The sequence below is a fragment of the Sceloporus occidentalis genome, unplaced genomic scaffold (genome assembly GCF_023333645.1).
Source record: "Sceloporus occidentalis isolate IW3139 unplaced genomic scaffold, rSceOcc1.0.p SCAF_10, whole genome shotgun sequence".
NCBI classification, from domain to species: Eukaryota; Metazoa; Chordata; class Lepidosauria; order Squamata; family Phrynosomatidae; genus Sceloporus; species Sceloporus occidentalis.
The window spans coordinates 39091318-39106704 of record NW_028316990.1 but is presented as its reverse complement, the minus strand read 5'-3'; the positions used below and the strand labels follow the sequence as shown (position 1 = coordinate 39106704).

General features: G+C 49.3%; 2 protein-coding genes across 2 annotated transcripts; both read left to right on the top strand.

Moving 5' to 3' along the window:
* The first annotated feature begins 323 nt into the window (after nucleotides 1-323).
* Nucleotides 324-7310, top strand: LOC149306562 (deoxyribonuclease-1-like). Its single transcript, XM_089540949.1, has 8 exons — nucleotides 324-2526; nucleotides 2655-2743; nucleotides 2917-3000; nucleotides 3715-3830; nucleotides 4914-5026; nucleotides 5627-5781; nucleotides 6527-6623; nucleotides 6994-7310. Exons 1-8 carry the CDS (start codon nucleotides 2377-2379, stop codon nucleotides 7045-7047), a joined length of 858 nt encoding a protein of 285 aa, XP_089397075.1. The 5' UTR covers nucleotides 324-2376; the 3' UTR covers nucleotides 7048-7310.
* A 122-nt stretch (nucleotides 7311-7432) lies between these two features.
* LOC149306561 (deoxyribonuclease-1-like 2) lies at nucleotides 7433-15345 on the top strand. The gene is made up of 9 exons (XM_089540607.1): nucleotides 7433-9355; nucleotides 9975-10124; nucleotides 10583-10671; nucleotides 10965-11048; nucleotides 11339-11439; nucleotides 12439-12551; nucleotides 13091-13245; nucleotides 13804-13900; nucleotides 14598-15345. The coding sequence occupies exons 1-9, from the start codon at nucleotides 9221-9223 to the stop codon at nucleotides 14649-14651; spliced, it is 978 nt and encodes a 325-aa protein (XP_089396733.1). The 5' UTR covers nucleotides 7433-9220; the 3' UTR covers nucleotides 14652-15345.
* The last annotated feature ends 42 nt before the right edge of the window (nucleotides 15346-15387 follow it).

The window sequence follows — 15387 nt, the reverse complement described above, 5'->3', positions numbered from 1 at the left end:
TGGCTCCATTTCACATTACGCCCATCTCTGAACCATGTTCTACCTCCCCATCTGGTTCGCTTTAGCGGATCGAACAGCTCCTTTCCATTTCAGGCTAAAGAGGTGACATAATGTCCCTGTTTGAATATTTGAAGGGGTGTCACATTGAGGATGAGATGGAGGACACCTGGCTTAAGGAGATCTAGGAGTCCTAGCAGACCACAAGTTGGACATGAGTCAACAGTGCGATGCGGCAGCTAACAAGGCCAATGCGATTCTAGGCTGCATCAACAGAAGTATGGTGTCTGGATCAAGAGAAGTAATAGCGCCCCTCGGTTCGGCTTTGGTCAGGCCCCACCTGGAATAATAATAAGAATGATTCATGCCTCTCCTCTCCATTAAGATCAATACTACTGCCTCCAGTTCTGGTTATTTGGGATTTTTTTCAGTATCAGTATAGAGTCAGACTGGAAAGGCCTGGAAAAAAATGACCCCTTCTAACCAGTTCTCCCCGCTTTCTCTCCTCCAAATCTCCCTGATCTACTCACACACCTGTCCAAATATAGTAATACAGGCAATAATAATAATAATAATAATAATAATAATAAATGACCCAACAAGGTCAGGGTTGGGTGAAGTATTTAAGAACGACGGGGCACATGGGCTGCAAACATACGAAGGACAACATTGATGGGAAAGCAACACTTGTCAGCCTTGTGGCAAATATCGATTTGCTGGTTTCGGGCAAAAAGGCGTCTGCTGTTTTCCAGGAGTCTCTGGACACAAGGCTTCCAAGCCTCAGGGCCAGAGGACAGCAAAGCGGTGGATTAACACTGGCCATCTGGGATGCTCTTGGGGTCTTCTTGACCTTTGGAGGCCGACTGGGTAAGGGGCTTTGGAAGCCACCCATTTAAGAAAGGGAGTCCATCAGGGGAAAAATCTTCCCCTTCCCTGCAAAAGCAAACTGCTGCAGCCTCTCTTGGGCTGCATCCACACTGGAGAAATAACCTGGTTTGGCACTGCTTTAACTCTTCCAGGCTCAAGGCTGTGGAATTCTGGGAGTTGGAGTATGTTGTGGGGTCCAGAGCAGAGCTTTGGGCAATGCCTGTTGGACTTTGGTACACCATCATAGTGCCCTTTAGCTTCCATTTCCCAGCATTTACCTCACTGGCTAGTAGAGCAGATGGGACTTGTAGTCCTATCTGGGGTTCCCATCTCTGGCGTAGGACCTCAGAGCCAGTTTTTGCCAGTCCCTGCGTTGTCTGTTTGGGCAAAATACCCCATTTTGGGGAATGAGGAAGGAAGGGGCCCTGTGTCTGTGGCACTATATCCCTCCAGAGCTTCTGGCACATGAGAGAAACAGTCATGCTTTTTCATTCGAGGAAGGTGACCTTTGGAGAGGTGCGCCCAAAAGGAGAAGAACACCAGCGAAGAAGAAGAAGAAGAAGAAGAAGAAGAAGAAGAAGAAGAAGAAGAAGAAAGCATCCCCAGGAGGCACCTTGCTTACCTGCGACAGGTGAGGAGGACATAAGCTGTGAGATCCCAGGTGGGAGAGCACAATGGCGGGCATTAAAAGTTTGGATGGGTGCCTCTTGGGGAAGCAGTGGCAGCAAGGCTTCAGGGGTGCAGAGCGTGGTTTGGGGATACCGTTTGTTACTTGTCACTGTGTGTCTTCAAGTCCTTATGGCAACCCTATCATGGGGTTTTCTTGGCCACATCACTTTGTAATGTGGGTTTGCCATTCCTGTCCTCTGAGGCTGAGACAGTGTGACTTGCCTAAAGATGTGGTAAACATGCCCAAATACTTGGGCTAAGAAGGGGCACATTCTGTTTGCCACAGCTGGATGCAAAAGAGAAGGCATAAATTGTGGAAAGCTGGATGCTTTTGCATTGTTTTCTCAGTGCAGCATGGAAAGCGGTGATAACTGACCCAAGCGCCAGCTCTTGGACCTGCTCTGGAAATTCAGCCGGTCCAACTAGAAACACAGGATCCCTTCTGGGTTTTCTTTGCAAACACATGCAGACAGGGACATCTGCAATGCAGAAAGACCCAAATTGGGGGGGAATGTGAAGCGTCTGCCAACCTCAACTGTATGCCTGCAAGCCATAACTGTATGCATAGGTTGGCATCAATTGTATGCTTCAGGCATCGATACTTGTGGCAAGTTTAATTCTTTGGCATTGTGTTTTCTCAACCCGTGGTCATCTGTGCATGCTCCAGTTCCAGAACTAATGCAAGCAAATTCTACTGGTCAAACTAGAATCGAGAAGGACAGAAAGACAGAACCAAGTAAATCCCTGGAACTAAAAAGAGATCAGGGACAGAGAACATGGCTCTTCCCAAGGGATGTGGCCAAAAGCTCGCCTGCTTCTGTCTTTTTGTGCAGGACGTGAGCGATGTGGGCAGCAGCGCTGTTGTTGTTGTCGGTCCTTGGGGCGGGCCGCCTCCTCCAGCCCACTTTGGCCTTAAGAATCAGTGCTTTCAACATCCAGACTTTTGGGGACAGCAAACTCTCCAACAAGACCATTGCGGACATCCTTGTCAGTGTGAGTCAATGAGGTCTTACCTGTGCGAAGAACGAATGGATTCAAACCCATGAAGTTATCAATCATGATGGGAATTTTCTAATGGAAAGTGCTCAGTTCTAGGCTGACGCTGTTTCGTGTCTCTCCAGATCGTGTCCGGTTATGACGTCACTTTGGTCCAGGAGGTCCGCGATTCTGACCTGAGCGCCGTTAAGAAATTTATGAACCAACTGAACCAGTGCGTTTCTTGGCAACCTTTGCGCAGAGGAGGTTTGCCACAATTGCCCTCCTCTGAGAGAGTGTGACTTGCCTAGGGTCACCCAGTGGGTCCCAAGAGTCCTAATCCAACATTGAAGCCACTTTGCCATGTTGATTTCCAGCACCTCTCATGCGCCAACCCTTCCTTCCTAGGGCCTCCCCGCATCCCTTTGGCTACGTGGTCAGCAAGCCTCTGGGGCGCAGCAGCTACAAGGAGCAGTACCTCTTTGTGTACAGGTGAGAGCGTGAAGGCAAGACCCGGAGGAAACCTGATGTAGGGCAGACTGGGGATCCCTGAAGACATAGCTGACTGTTGGGGCTCCAACAGGCCTTTCCACAACTGCAGGGCTGGTGCCTCCGGATTTGACCTCGGCAAAAGGGCTTCCAGCCAACACAATACATTATGCACACATCATGCGTTATCACAGACCCACTAGCCATGTTTGGCTGGTCATAACAAGAGCTTGAGGAAAGTGTTGTTATTATTATTATTATTATTAGTGGTGGTGGTAGTAGTAGTATTTTGGAGATAATAACTCCCAGAATCTTCTAGCCCACAGTTCAGACTTCTTCTTCTTTACAAAAGACTGCAGTGCTGCAGAATGAGTAGTCTCCCCAAATTTCATGCCTGCTGGTAGAAAAAACATATGAAAGGCTGTGATGCTTCTCTGCAAAACAAGTAGTCTCCCCAAATTTCATGCTTGCAGTCTCTTGCCTCCCCCAAAGCATGGTGCATGCCCTGTCCACTCCTCTGAAAGTGGGAAGAGCACCTCTTTTTCCCCAGGACTTCGGCAGTTCTGGCCATTGCTTGCCAAATCCTGATGCTTGCAGTCCCTCTGCCAGCCCCACTTGCCAGTTGTAGTGGCACCCCTCTGCCTTCCTCCCTCCAACCAAGGACCCAGGGGGACCTCCAGATGATGGTGGTGGATCACCTCTGCTTCTTCTTTTCAGGCAGGACCAGGTCTCCTTCCTGGAGAGCTACTATTACGATGACGGTTGTGAGCCCTGCGGCAACGACACCTTCAGCCGGGAGCCCTTTGTGGTCAAATTTGCAGCCCCTCAGACAGGTAAGGCCCTCTTCTCCAGCGCCTGCGATGCACATGGGGACTCGGGCGTGTGTCTCTTGTACATGTGCCTCCAAGGGGTTTATGGACTTAGGGCAACCCCATCACTTTCCTAAGGTTTTCCTAGGCAAGGAATCCTCAGCGGTCAGTTTTGCCTGAGTGGGCCCTCAGCATCCACTCAGGTTTGGTTTCATGATCCAAATCTGTGGGATGCTCAAGTCTCCCATTAAATACAGCGGCATCATGAAATTATGTCCCTTATATAAAATGGCAAAATCCGGGCTTGCTTTTTTAGAATGTGTGTGTGTGTGTGTGTGTGTGTAATAAACAAAGCAGAATTCCTGGCATTTTAAAAGAAAGTAATTTAAAAATGACAGCATTGCTGGACCTTCCACTATTGCAACTAGTGGCTTTCTATGATGGAAAGTTCCCTTTTTTGCAAGATGGCCCTCAGTGATCCCAGATCCTGGCAATTGCAGCCCAAAATAAGCCAATACTTAACATTTCCAATCTCAGCTCCTCCGTGGAAATTTACCCAGAGGCGCGTCTGTGTGTTTGGAGGTGGTTTTTCTCTTTCTATTTGTACAATTTCTGGTGATTTTCCATCTCAGAAAAATCTTCACAAACACACCCAAATGCAAGGGAAAGATGCAATTGCTGCACACAATGCCTTGCAGTGTATGTTTGTGTGTTCATCCATTCTGGGTTTTAGCCTGAATTGTAAAGGGAACGATATCCAAAGATGGCATGGATTGATGGACCGACTCAAATATCTATGTCCCAACCCTTACTTGAAGATCTCAGGACAATTTACAATGAAACCAGTTTAAAACAACAAAACAATAAAAATAGTACCAAACCTCACATAAGATTGCAATGATAAATTTAAAAGCATTCTCCAAATGGCTGACATGGATGTGGGCGAAAGGGAACAAATATATTCATAGGTGGGCAAAGGATGCCAGGGTCAGGATGGTGTCTGGTTGGGCATTGCCATGGAGTGCAAGGCCCATGTGCCTGGAAAGGGCATGCACATGGTTGCCACATGGCCCTCTATATCTCTGCCTTTCACTCACTTCCTTCCAGAATTGGGGGAGATTATCATGGTGCCCCTTCATGCCGCCCCCAACGAAGCCGCCTTTGAGATCGATGCCCTCTACGACGTCTATCTGGACGTGAAGCACAAGTGGGGCACCCAGGTACACTGGCCCTGCGTTCAAATCCCGTGCTCTCCTTTCCCTGCAGCTTTCCTCTATCCTGTTTCTGCCTTTTGCAATTGCATTGCGGGGCAAAGTGACCAGATGTCCTAAGAACCACAAGGCACTGCAAAATGTAGGGCATTCAAGGGGAAAAAGTAGGATATTAACAAATAAAATCATATATATATGAGAGAGAGAGCTTCTTTGTCCTGCTCAAAATGGAGGATATTTTGGAATTTCCTCCTGGACAGAAGGTTAAAATGTAGGACAGGTCCTGGGAAAGGAGGATGTCTGGTCACTCTGATTGTAGGGAATGGGGTTTAGGGGAAATGACTCTTGGATCCGACCCATTTCTGGGCGGCTGAGAAATTTCTCCAAACTGTGCAAAGCACAACCAAGCTCAGACCGAAAGGTTGTGGCTTTTTGTTTGGCCTGGATTACATTACCCATCATGCCCTCAGCTATCATTGTGACTAGAAGTACCAGGCTCCTTCAGCTGGCATGGCCATGCTAGGTAGAGGATTCTGGAAGCTGTAGTGGCTGCACTGGGATTCTGGGCACTGCAATAAGAAAGCATTTCTTCATTCCCACGTCTGGCAGGACGTCCTCTTCCTGGGGGACTTCAACGCCGACTGTTCCTTCGTCCGAGCAGAGGACTGGCCTCACATCCGCCTGCGCACCAGCAGCGCTTTCCAGTGGCTCATTCCAGACGCGGCCGACACCACCGTCAGCCACACCGACTGTGCCTATGACCGGTGAGCAAAGAGGAGGAGGAGGAGGGTGGAGTGGTCCCAAAAAAGACCCTGCAGGGTTCAGCTTCCCAGCAAAGCCCCCTTGCTCCAACTTTGAGACTACAACTCCCAGAGAGTCCAAGCTCTGCTCCCTCTGCTTCCTCCAATCAGTCCTTCCAGGGTCCTATGAGACTCTCCTCCACTTGTTTTGCCAGAAGAGCAGACTTGAGGCTGCAGGAGGGGATTCTGTGAGTTGCAGTCCAAAAAATCAGTACCATAACATAGCCCAGCTCTGCTTCTTTCTTATCCATCAGTTAAGGCTTCTATGACTTCTTTGGTTGGAAGGGAGCTGACAGAGGAGTCTTTTCCTTTTAAGAGTGGAGCAGATCCTCTCTCTTTTTGGACTGCAGCTCCCATCGTCTCCTTGGCAGCTCTCTAATGCCACCTCCAATACATATTTCCACCTTCAAGTGCCTGTGGCAGGAGGAAAGGTTGTGCCAGAGAGTTTCAGGGCCCTTTGCCGTCGTTGGGGGTCTGATCCTGGCCCCCAATAATGGTATTGATTACCTCCTTCACTATTGATTAGTTCTGTTTAGGTCCCACTTTTCCTCCAATGAGGAGAACATACATGGCCCCCTCCATATCCACTTTATATCCTCATAACAACCTTGTGAGGAGGGTCAGATGTGGGGACTCGAACCCAGATCTCCCGGCTCTCAGCCCAGCACCTTAATCGCTGCCATAGGGCACTATCTCTGGCCTGTTGCAGAATTGTGGCTGCTGGCTCCAGACTCCAAGGAGGCCTCCTTCCCGAAACTGCCGAGGTGAACAACTTCCAGCAGACCTTCCGCCTGAGCTACAAGGATGTGAGCCCCTCTTTTGAACATTTGGGGACTGATGATGGGGGCTGAGCAAGAATAGGAGCAGGAAGGGGGTCCAAATTGGGGTTGGGGAACTCTACACGTGGACAGATGCACCCCCAAAAGTTTGGTTTCCCTCCTAAAAGAGGGTTGTCTCAGAGTTGTGCGCCTCAGTCGATCAGACTTGCAAATTTCACCAGTGTTTATTTTTTAGCAAAGCACACTAAATGCAAGATAAGTAGGTGAGGGAAATCACAAGCCTCGACAGACAGATGTCATTCATCACTTGGGGGAGCACTTGGTTTTAAAAAAGAAGATGAGATAAACACCTAATTTGATCCTAAGAATGGCATTTCTTCCCTTTTCTCCTTCCCAGGCTTTGGCGGTGAGTGACCATTTCCCAGTGGAAGTGACCCTGAAGTCCAGTTAGGACCTGAGCATCCCCAAAAGAGCTACATATAGGGGAGGAAAACCTGTTATTTCCACCCAGGTTGGCTGGCTCCAGATTAACCTTTCTTCTGCTTATGAAATCTGAAGAACACCTTGTGTTCTCATAAAAAGTGATGATTTAAAAAGATGATTAATTCCTCTGCTCCCATATTTTTCCTGTTCTTGGTGAGAGCGATCAGCTGCCAAATTGGGAAACTTCACAGCTCACGCAATAAATCTGAATTAAGTCTGCCAGATGGCACCAAACTTCCTTCATCTTCCTTTAAGAAAGACTTATAAGGTGCATGGATTCCTTCCTCTCTGGACCTCTCTGGGGATTTTGGGGATGAGGGAACCCATTTGGTCACCCCTTGGGTGATAAGTCATACTCTCTCAGCCTCCTCAGGGAAGGCAATGGCAACACTCCTCTGGAGAAACCTTGCCAAGAAGACCCCATTATAGGGTGGTCTTAGGGTTTCCACTCAGAAATATACTGGGCAAGGGGTTTGAGAAATGTTGCCCCTCCTTGGTCATGGAGGCTCATCTGATTGCTCTTGGCCAATCCAAGGGTGAATGATGCCAACAGCGCTGGTGTTCATGGATGATGTTGGCCCATGTGATACTTGCACTGACCACTCTGGTTGCACTTCTTTCCCCTTTTGGGAGGAAGGAAGCAAAGGCCACCCCACTTGGCACACTCTCCCCCATTGCACCCTTGACGCCCACAAGGACCTCTGGCTTCCTTCCTGCAAAACACATCTCCTGACGCAAGGGGCCTGTGGCCACAGCCCTTGTGAAAGAGACCTCTCCTTCATTTGTTCCACAAGTCCTGCCATCTTTGGCCTGAGTGGCATGAGCACAGAGTGGGCCCTAGTGACCCCTTTCCTTGCCCTCTTTGGCTTTTGCCCTCGCGGCCAGCTCTCTTCATGGGTCCAGTTCCTGGCAAGACAAACTGGGATCCAAGTCAACATAGTGGGTTTAATATGGATGTTGCTTGTTTGCCAACCCAGGAGGAGTCCAGAAGAGAGGCGGCCATGTGGGCAAGAACCAAAGACTGGGCACACAAAGGGCATCCCTCTGACCTTGCATGCCCTCCAGCTGCCCAGTTTGGCAAGTCCTTGCACAGATCAGACCAAGAAGGCAAAGAAATGGGTCCTCGAACAGATCAGGCCTGAAATCTCCCTGGAAGCCAAGATGACCAAACTGAGGATGTCCTACTTTGGCCGCATCATGAGAAGGAATGAATCACCAGAGACAGCAATAAAGCTGGCAAAGGCAGAAGGCAGCAAAAAGGGAGGAAGGTTGCACTGGATGGATGGATGGACTGAACCAGGGCAGCCACTGGCCTGAATTTGCAGGACCTGAGCAGAGAACGGGAGGTCAAGGGGGTTTGGAGAGGTTTCATCCACAGGGTTGCCATGAGTTAGGATGGATTTGAAGGTGGCTCACAACAACATAATCTCCCAACTGCTTCTATGGAGGGAGATACCAGTAGGGCCATAGACCGATTGAAGTGGTCAGCCTCTGGCACTGGAGCAAACAAGACTAAATGGAGGCAGGTAGTGGTCCAGGGGGCACACACACACACACACATGAGAACCACCCTGGAATCTCTCCAAACACCTTTCAGGGCAGCTTTTCAGGTTGCTGTGACTGTCTGCCGCACCTGACTTCCTTCGTTGTTCACTCAGCCGTCAAGAATCCTGACGGCTAATTAAGTTTTTCACATTCCATTCTCAAAACCGGAGACGACTTCATTGGGATGTTGTCGTCTGAGGCGTTCCCAAAGAGGCCCAGTGTTCCCAACTTAGCCCTGAATCATCCCAAATGATGGTCAGGTGTTGTTGGCGAGGAATCCAAACATCTATCTCTGCGCAGGCAGAAACCCAACAGGCTTTGCTCATGAAACCCTTCTTTTTCTTCAGAGGTGTAATTCTTGGGCAACTCACTTATGAGTCTGCGGTGAGAAATGCCGCAATCCTGAGCGCAGGGTCTTCTGTGGGTTTTGTGATGCAACGCCTGGCCTTCTCCCACGGAGAAGATTGCAAGGCTGAAAAGTGCGATGCTAAACAGGTTGCAATGCTAAAAATGCTCGTGACGAATGTGTCCCCACCCACCGACCGCAAGGATGGGCACCTGCTGCCAGCAACGCCAGAAGGAGAGAAGAAGAGGAGATGCGCCAGGTAGGTGCCACAGAAGAAGTGCGCACCAGTCTGGTCTCTTCTCTCTTGCATCTTGTTGGAGTCGCAAGAAAACTTTGCCCCTGGAGAGGTTCTAGCAGCGTCACTTTGCGCACAGGGAGACACATGGTAAGATTTTAGATTATTTTAACTAGTTTGACCCTGAGATATAGAACTGGAGACAATTTATTGAATGCCATAAATCAATAAACATATTTTCCAAAGTGCTGGCTTCAAACTTTGGTCTGAAGAAGGGCCCCCCTTCCAAGAAAGCAACTGTGTCTCCTGGGCATGTTCCTCCCTATCTATGCGTGGTTCATCTCTTATCAATGGCACCCCCAAGCAATGCCTTGCCAGCACGAGAGCCATGGCTGGCAGTGGCATGAGGGGCCTTGCAGTGACGTGTCCCACAATGCCATGCAAATAAAGTAACTTGTGGCAGGGAGTCCCAAAGTTTAAGTATGCACTGTGTGAATAAGTCCTCGCTTTCACCTGTATTTAAAGGGGGAAATTACAGTGGGCTTTTGGTATCTGCTGGGGTTTGGTTCCAGGACCAGCCATGGATACCAAAATCCGTGGGTGCTTAAGTCCCATGAAATTCAATCACATAGTAAAGTGGTGTCCCTTATATAAAATAGCAAAGTCAAGGCTTGCTTTTTGAAGTGCAGAGATATTAAATGCAACCCTGGGTTTGCATGCCTTGTTGCCATTTTCTGCTCAGTGTCTCTTTTCTCTCTCCTGCCTTCAGAGAAGGAGCATGAATTGCCTTCTGATGCTCATTTTTGGCCTGGCGTTGCTGCTGCACCCAGCCAGCCCTTTGCGGATCTGCGCCTTCAACATCCAGAGCTTTGGGGACACCAAACTGTCTGACGCGGGCATTTCCAAAATCATTGTGAAGGTGAGCAGGGGCCGAGTGGCTTTCTAGTGGGTCAGTGTTTGGGGTACTTCCACTTTGGCTAGTGTTGAGACCGGCATCGACCGGCAGTGCCCACGCAAGGCTTGTTGCAAGGATTCCTTCCTTGGATGCACCTGGAAAGAGCCCTGCCCTTCCCTTCTGAGGAAAGTCCCATCCAAGGACTGACCAGGACTGACCAGTCTGGCAGAATGGGGCTGGAAGAGGTGGTCTTTGGGGTCCTTCCCAACCCTAAGACTCTTTGAGGGCAGAAGATGTATCTGATCTACAGCCAGAGATGGAGAAATTGCCTCTTTTTAACCACATCCCCCATACATCCCAATGGTTGGGGATTCTGGGAGCTATGGTCCAGAAAAAGCTGTTTCTCCTTGCTCTGAACTAAATGGGTTTTGTTTAAGGAAGGGGGCTCTTTTGATGCGCTCATGCGCCTCTTTTTACTCCAGATCCTCTCCCGCTATGACATTGCGCTGGTGCAAGAGGTGCGCGACTCCGACCTCAGCGCTGTCACGGATCTGATGGAGCGGCTCAACAGGTGAGACCTCCTCATTTATTGCATTACGTATTTAATTTATTCCCTTGCCTTTCTTTCAAAAGCCCTACCTCCTGAAAACAATAAAGTCCAGCTCCTTGGATACGGCTGTTTGAAAGACTGAACCAGAAAAGCATACGCTTATTAGAGAGCTGGAAGGAACCTAAAAGGCCATCTAAACCAACTGTCACAGATTCACCAGAATGCAGACAGGAAAGCATTTAACTTTAACCGATGGGAATGTGTTGGGAAATGTTGTTGTATTTGTGTTTTTAACACACATTCACACACTGCAGGGCCTCCAAGAATGAATACGCATACGAGATCAGTGAGTCTCTGGGCCGGGAAAACTACAAGGAGATGTACCTCTTCCTCTACAGGTACCAGGTCCAAATGGCTACCCAAAAGCAGCCACCGGTTTGCATTTAAGGGCCACCGAAACCAGTGGGACTTACTCCCAAATAGATATTGCACCCGATCAGTCCCCGAAACGCAGTGGGACCCCTTCTGTTTGTAAGGGACACAGCTTAATTGTTGAATTTCTGTGTCCCAGGTTTCATTCCTGGCACCTTCAGGGAAGACTGGGCAGCATTCTCTCCCTGGACCCTGATGCCTTCCGATGTGGGTTTTCTTCCTTTGCCGGCCCCAATTCCCTTCTCTTTTCTTCCAGGACGGGGAGCGTCTCTCTTTTGGACAAGTACCAGTATCCAAACAAAGACAATGCCTTCAGCAGAGCCCCCTTCATTGTCAAGTTCTCCGCTCCTGAATCAAGTCAGTAATCCAGAAAGCATGCTCTTACTCACTATCTCTTACACTGATGCGCAACGCTCCAGACCCCAAATCCTTGCAAAACCAAGGCTGGGCATTTGTAACTTAGGATTGCACTGCAGTCATTTAGCCAAATAGGATCAGAAATATTTGCCCCAAATGGAGACACTCAGTGGGTCAAACAGAGATGGGTTGCTGCTGGTTGCACAGGGGTCAGTAACTTTGCTAAACATTAGTGGTTTGCAAACCTTCCTCATGCAGGTATTTTGGACTTCAACTCCCAGCTGAGCCAATAACCAGGACTTCTGGGAACTAGAGTCCAAAACATCTGGAGGACCAAAGTTTGGGAGCCGCTGCATTCAAGCCTAAATACTCAGGTGTTTTGGACTGCAGCACCCAGAAGCCTGTCATCTTGGCCAATGGTTTTGGGATGCTGGGAGCTGAAGCCCCAAAACTAGAAGGCCAGAGTTTGGGAATCACTGGTCTAAACCTTTAAAGGAGCTGTCTAAGGTGCCAAGCCCTAAAAGCAGGCCCTAAGCCTTGGAAGCACTCCTTTTAAAAGTGATGCCAGGACTTACCTGGGAGGAGGCTGCCAACCCCAGTTTGGCAATGGTAGAGCCCAGTCCATCCCAGTCAGCACCAATTTGGAGAAGGAGACGGAGGGCTCTGCACCCTGTCCTCTGCCAACAGCTCAAATGCAGGGAGCAGAAATGCTAGAGATGGTCTTCCCCGCTTTGAGTAAACTATGCCAAGGAGGCCACTTGGGCCAATTTAGTGGTTCGATGGTTGGACTGGAGACCAAGGTTTGAATCCCCGTCAGCCATGGAAGCCCACTTGGGCAAAGTGGGCATTTATTTTCCTTTCCTGGAATTGCCAAAGTGGGAATGGCCTTGCTTTGTGTCCGATAACAGGAGGGCAATTTGGTACCTGGGTTCTTCTCAACCGATGAACAGAGAGGGCAACCTTTGCTTCTGCGTTTGCTAACCCAGGTTTCTTTTGCAGAGGAAAGCGAACTCATCCTGGTGCCCCTCCACACTCCTCCGAACGAAGCGGTGGCCGAGATCGACGCCCTTTACGACGTCTACCTGAAGATCATTGACAAGTGGGGGACGGATGTAAGGAGATGGGCTGGAAGGGAGGAATATTATTATGACGCTATTTTATTTTCAGGATCCAGAACTGCTTGCTGGGTCTTGATCTGCAGGATCATCGCACCTGAACACTTTGCATGCGCTAAACCTGTTCCTCTGGCTCCAAAGCCAAAGCCAGCGTTGCCTGCGAGGAAAGGCAGAGATCGAAGCGTGGGAACCGGCATCGGCTTAAAAGAATTTAAATAAGTTAATTGGCCAAAACATACATGATTAGCTGACGGATCCAGAGAAGACGTCTGATGAAAGCTATATAACATGATGTTCCTCGTAGCTTAGCGTACTGGTCTGAGTGTTGAACCACAACTTTAAAGACCAGGGTCCCCCCCTATTTAGGAACAGAGTTCAGGCATCTGGAGATAATAGGCAGCAAAGTTTCAAAATCATTGCATTTTGGGGACTGGAGGGAAATTTTAATGGGAGGATGGAGAAACATTCTTATTTAAGTGGAGCAGTGTCCTGACTTGGTGACCCCTCCTGGGTCTCTCCTAACCTCCTCTTTGCAGAACATGATGTTCCTGGGGGACTTCAACGCCGACTGCAGCTACGTGGGCAAGAAGGACTGGGCCTCCATCCGCCTGCGGACCAGCGAGGTTTTCAAGTGGCTGATCCCAGACTTGGAGGACACCACCGTTGGAGACTCCGACTGCGCCTACGACAGGTAGGACATTTCGGGTAGAGGGAGCGGCCGTCCTTCGCCATGGTCCACACGTGCCCTTTGACCTTTCCCAGATGACCTCTGTGGGGTCAAGCAACGTCAGAAGGTGGTCAAGTTGGCAGAGGATGCAGGAAGGACAGCCAAGTTGGGAGAGGATGCAGCGGTTTGTTTTTGCCTGAGACTCTTAGAAAGGGCAAGATTTTGGCCCCTTCCTCTCTGCTAAGTTCAAGGAGTGCAAACTACTTAAGTTTCCAGCAGTGGAAGTGAGGATAAAGAGGAAAGGTGGGAAGAGGAGAGAGAAAATTGGGACATCGAAAGCAGCTGAGAAAGTGGGATGGCTGAGGATTGATAGGGAGTGTCCTTGCCAAAATGGGACACTGGAAGGTATGGTTTCCTCCCATAGACTCCAATAGAATGCTGCTACAGACTAGGTCAACCAAGAGATCCTCCAAACCTCCCCAATTTGCCCCTGCTGTTTTCCCACTTCTCCTTTGATATTGGCACATTTGACGTTTTCAGGGAACAGCCTGATTGTCCCATTCGCATCCATTTTTGTTCCAGGATCGTTGTGAGCGGCTCCCAGTTGAAGAAGTGGGTCAAAGCCAACTCTGCCAAAGTGTATGACTTCCAGAAGGATTTGAAACTGAGCCAAGAGGAGGTATGCATCTCTCTCTTCCACACTTATCTCTCTCATTAATATGTGTGCACCATTTTACACGGATGTATTTGCAGCATAGTGGCATAGTGGATTGAGTGTTGGATTGTGACTTTGGAGACCAGCGCTTGAATCCCTTTTGCTCCGCCATGAAATCAACTGGGTGATCCTGAGCAAATCACACTCTCTCAGCCTCATGGGAAGGCCATGGCAAACCTCCTCTGAGCAAAGCTTGGCTAGAAAGACCCATAATAGGTTCGCTTTAGAGTCACATAAGTCAGAAACCAACTTGAAGGAACACAACACACAGGCCACAAGAGTTCCTGGATTTCTCTTATATTCTGCCTGTGTTGCCACACTTTCTCCTAGTTGCTACACACGATGTTATCACTTTAGTAAAGCCAAGCTGTGGTTTTGCATTCCTTTCTCACGGAGAAAGGCACAGTTACCACAATTAAGTGTCACATTTTCCAGCAAGTAAGACATTGCATGGGAGAAAAGGATCAGCTAACCCATCGTTCCTAGGAGGGATTGGCTGGCCTAGCAGTGTAGCTTTCCCAGTGCATTTCTTGCACCTCCTTAGGAAAGGGTTTAGGTCAGAGGGGTCTGTTTTGCTCTTTCTTGACATTTGCAAGGATTTGAGGAACCAGGTACCAGCCGGTGCCAATCCTGAGCGGGCCTTCCTCCCCTTTCCTTGCAGGCTCTGGCCGTGAGTGACCATTTCCCGGTGGAAGTGACCCTGAAGTCCCAGTGATGTGCCTCCAGTGGTCCTTCCATGGGATGCTGGTGGTGCATGCATCCATCTCCTCCTAGCTGGCACTATCCCTGCCCTGTCGCTGCTGCATTGCCGTCACATTGTCCGAAATCATGTATTTGCATGCAATTTCGATAATGAAGTTGCAATAATGCAGAGCCTGAGCATGCCCTTGAGATCCCATTACTTTGAGGGGCTGCTGGAAATCGAATGCGAGACCCTCGGCATGCAGTGCTGCCACTCTACTCTTGGCCGTATCTCTGCCTGCATGGCTCTTGACGCTTTCATCCTCTTGCTGGCCATCCCTGACCATGCACACCCCAAACCCCACCACTCTGATGCCCAGCCACATGGGCTATGTTGGACGACTGCAACCGGTCATTGGGATACTCTGGTGCCAACCTGATTCTAAATGCCAGACTACAACTCCCACCATCTCCAGAAGCAAGCACGCTGGCTAGTGATACTGGGAGTTGCAGTTAAAATGCCTCTGGAGGGGGCATGGCAGCAAAGAGCTGGGTGCAAATTCTCACCCAGAAACAAAGCCTCCTGGGAGACAGACATTCTCTCAGCCTGACCTACCTCACGGAGCTATTGCAAAAGCAAGGCAATGTGCGTGACTTGATGTACAGTCCTTGGAAGTACGGGGACAATAAAAGCAAAATAAGAAACCTAAATAAAACAGTCTGAGCTCTTTTCTTGAAAAGACAAAACCACGTATTTGGCTAGGATCGAC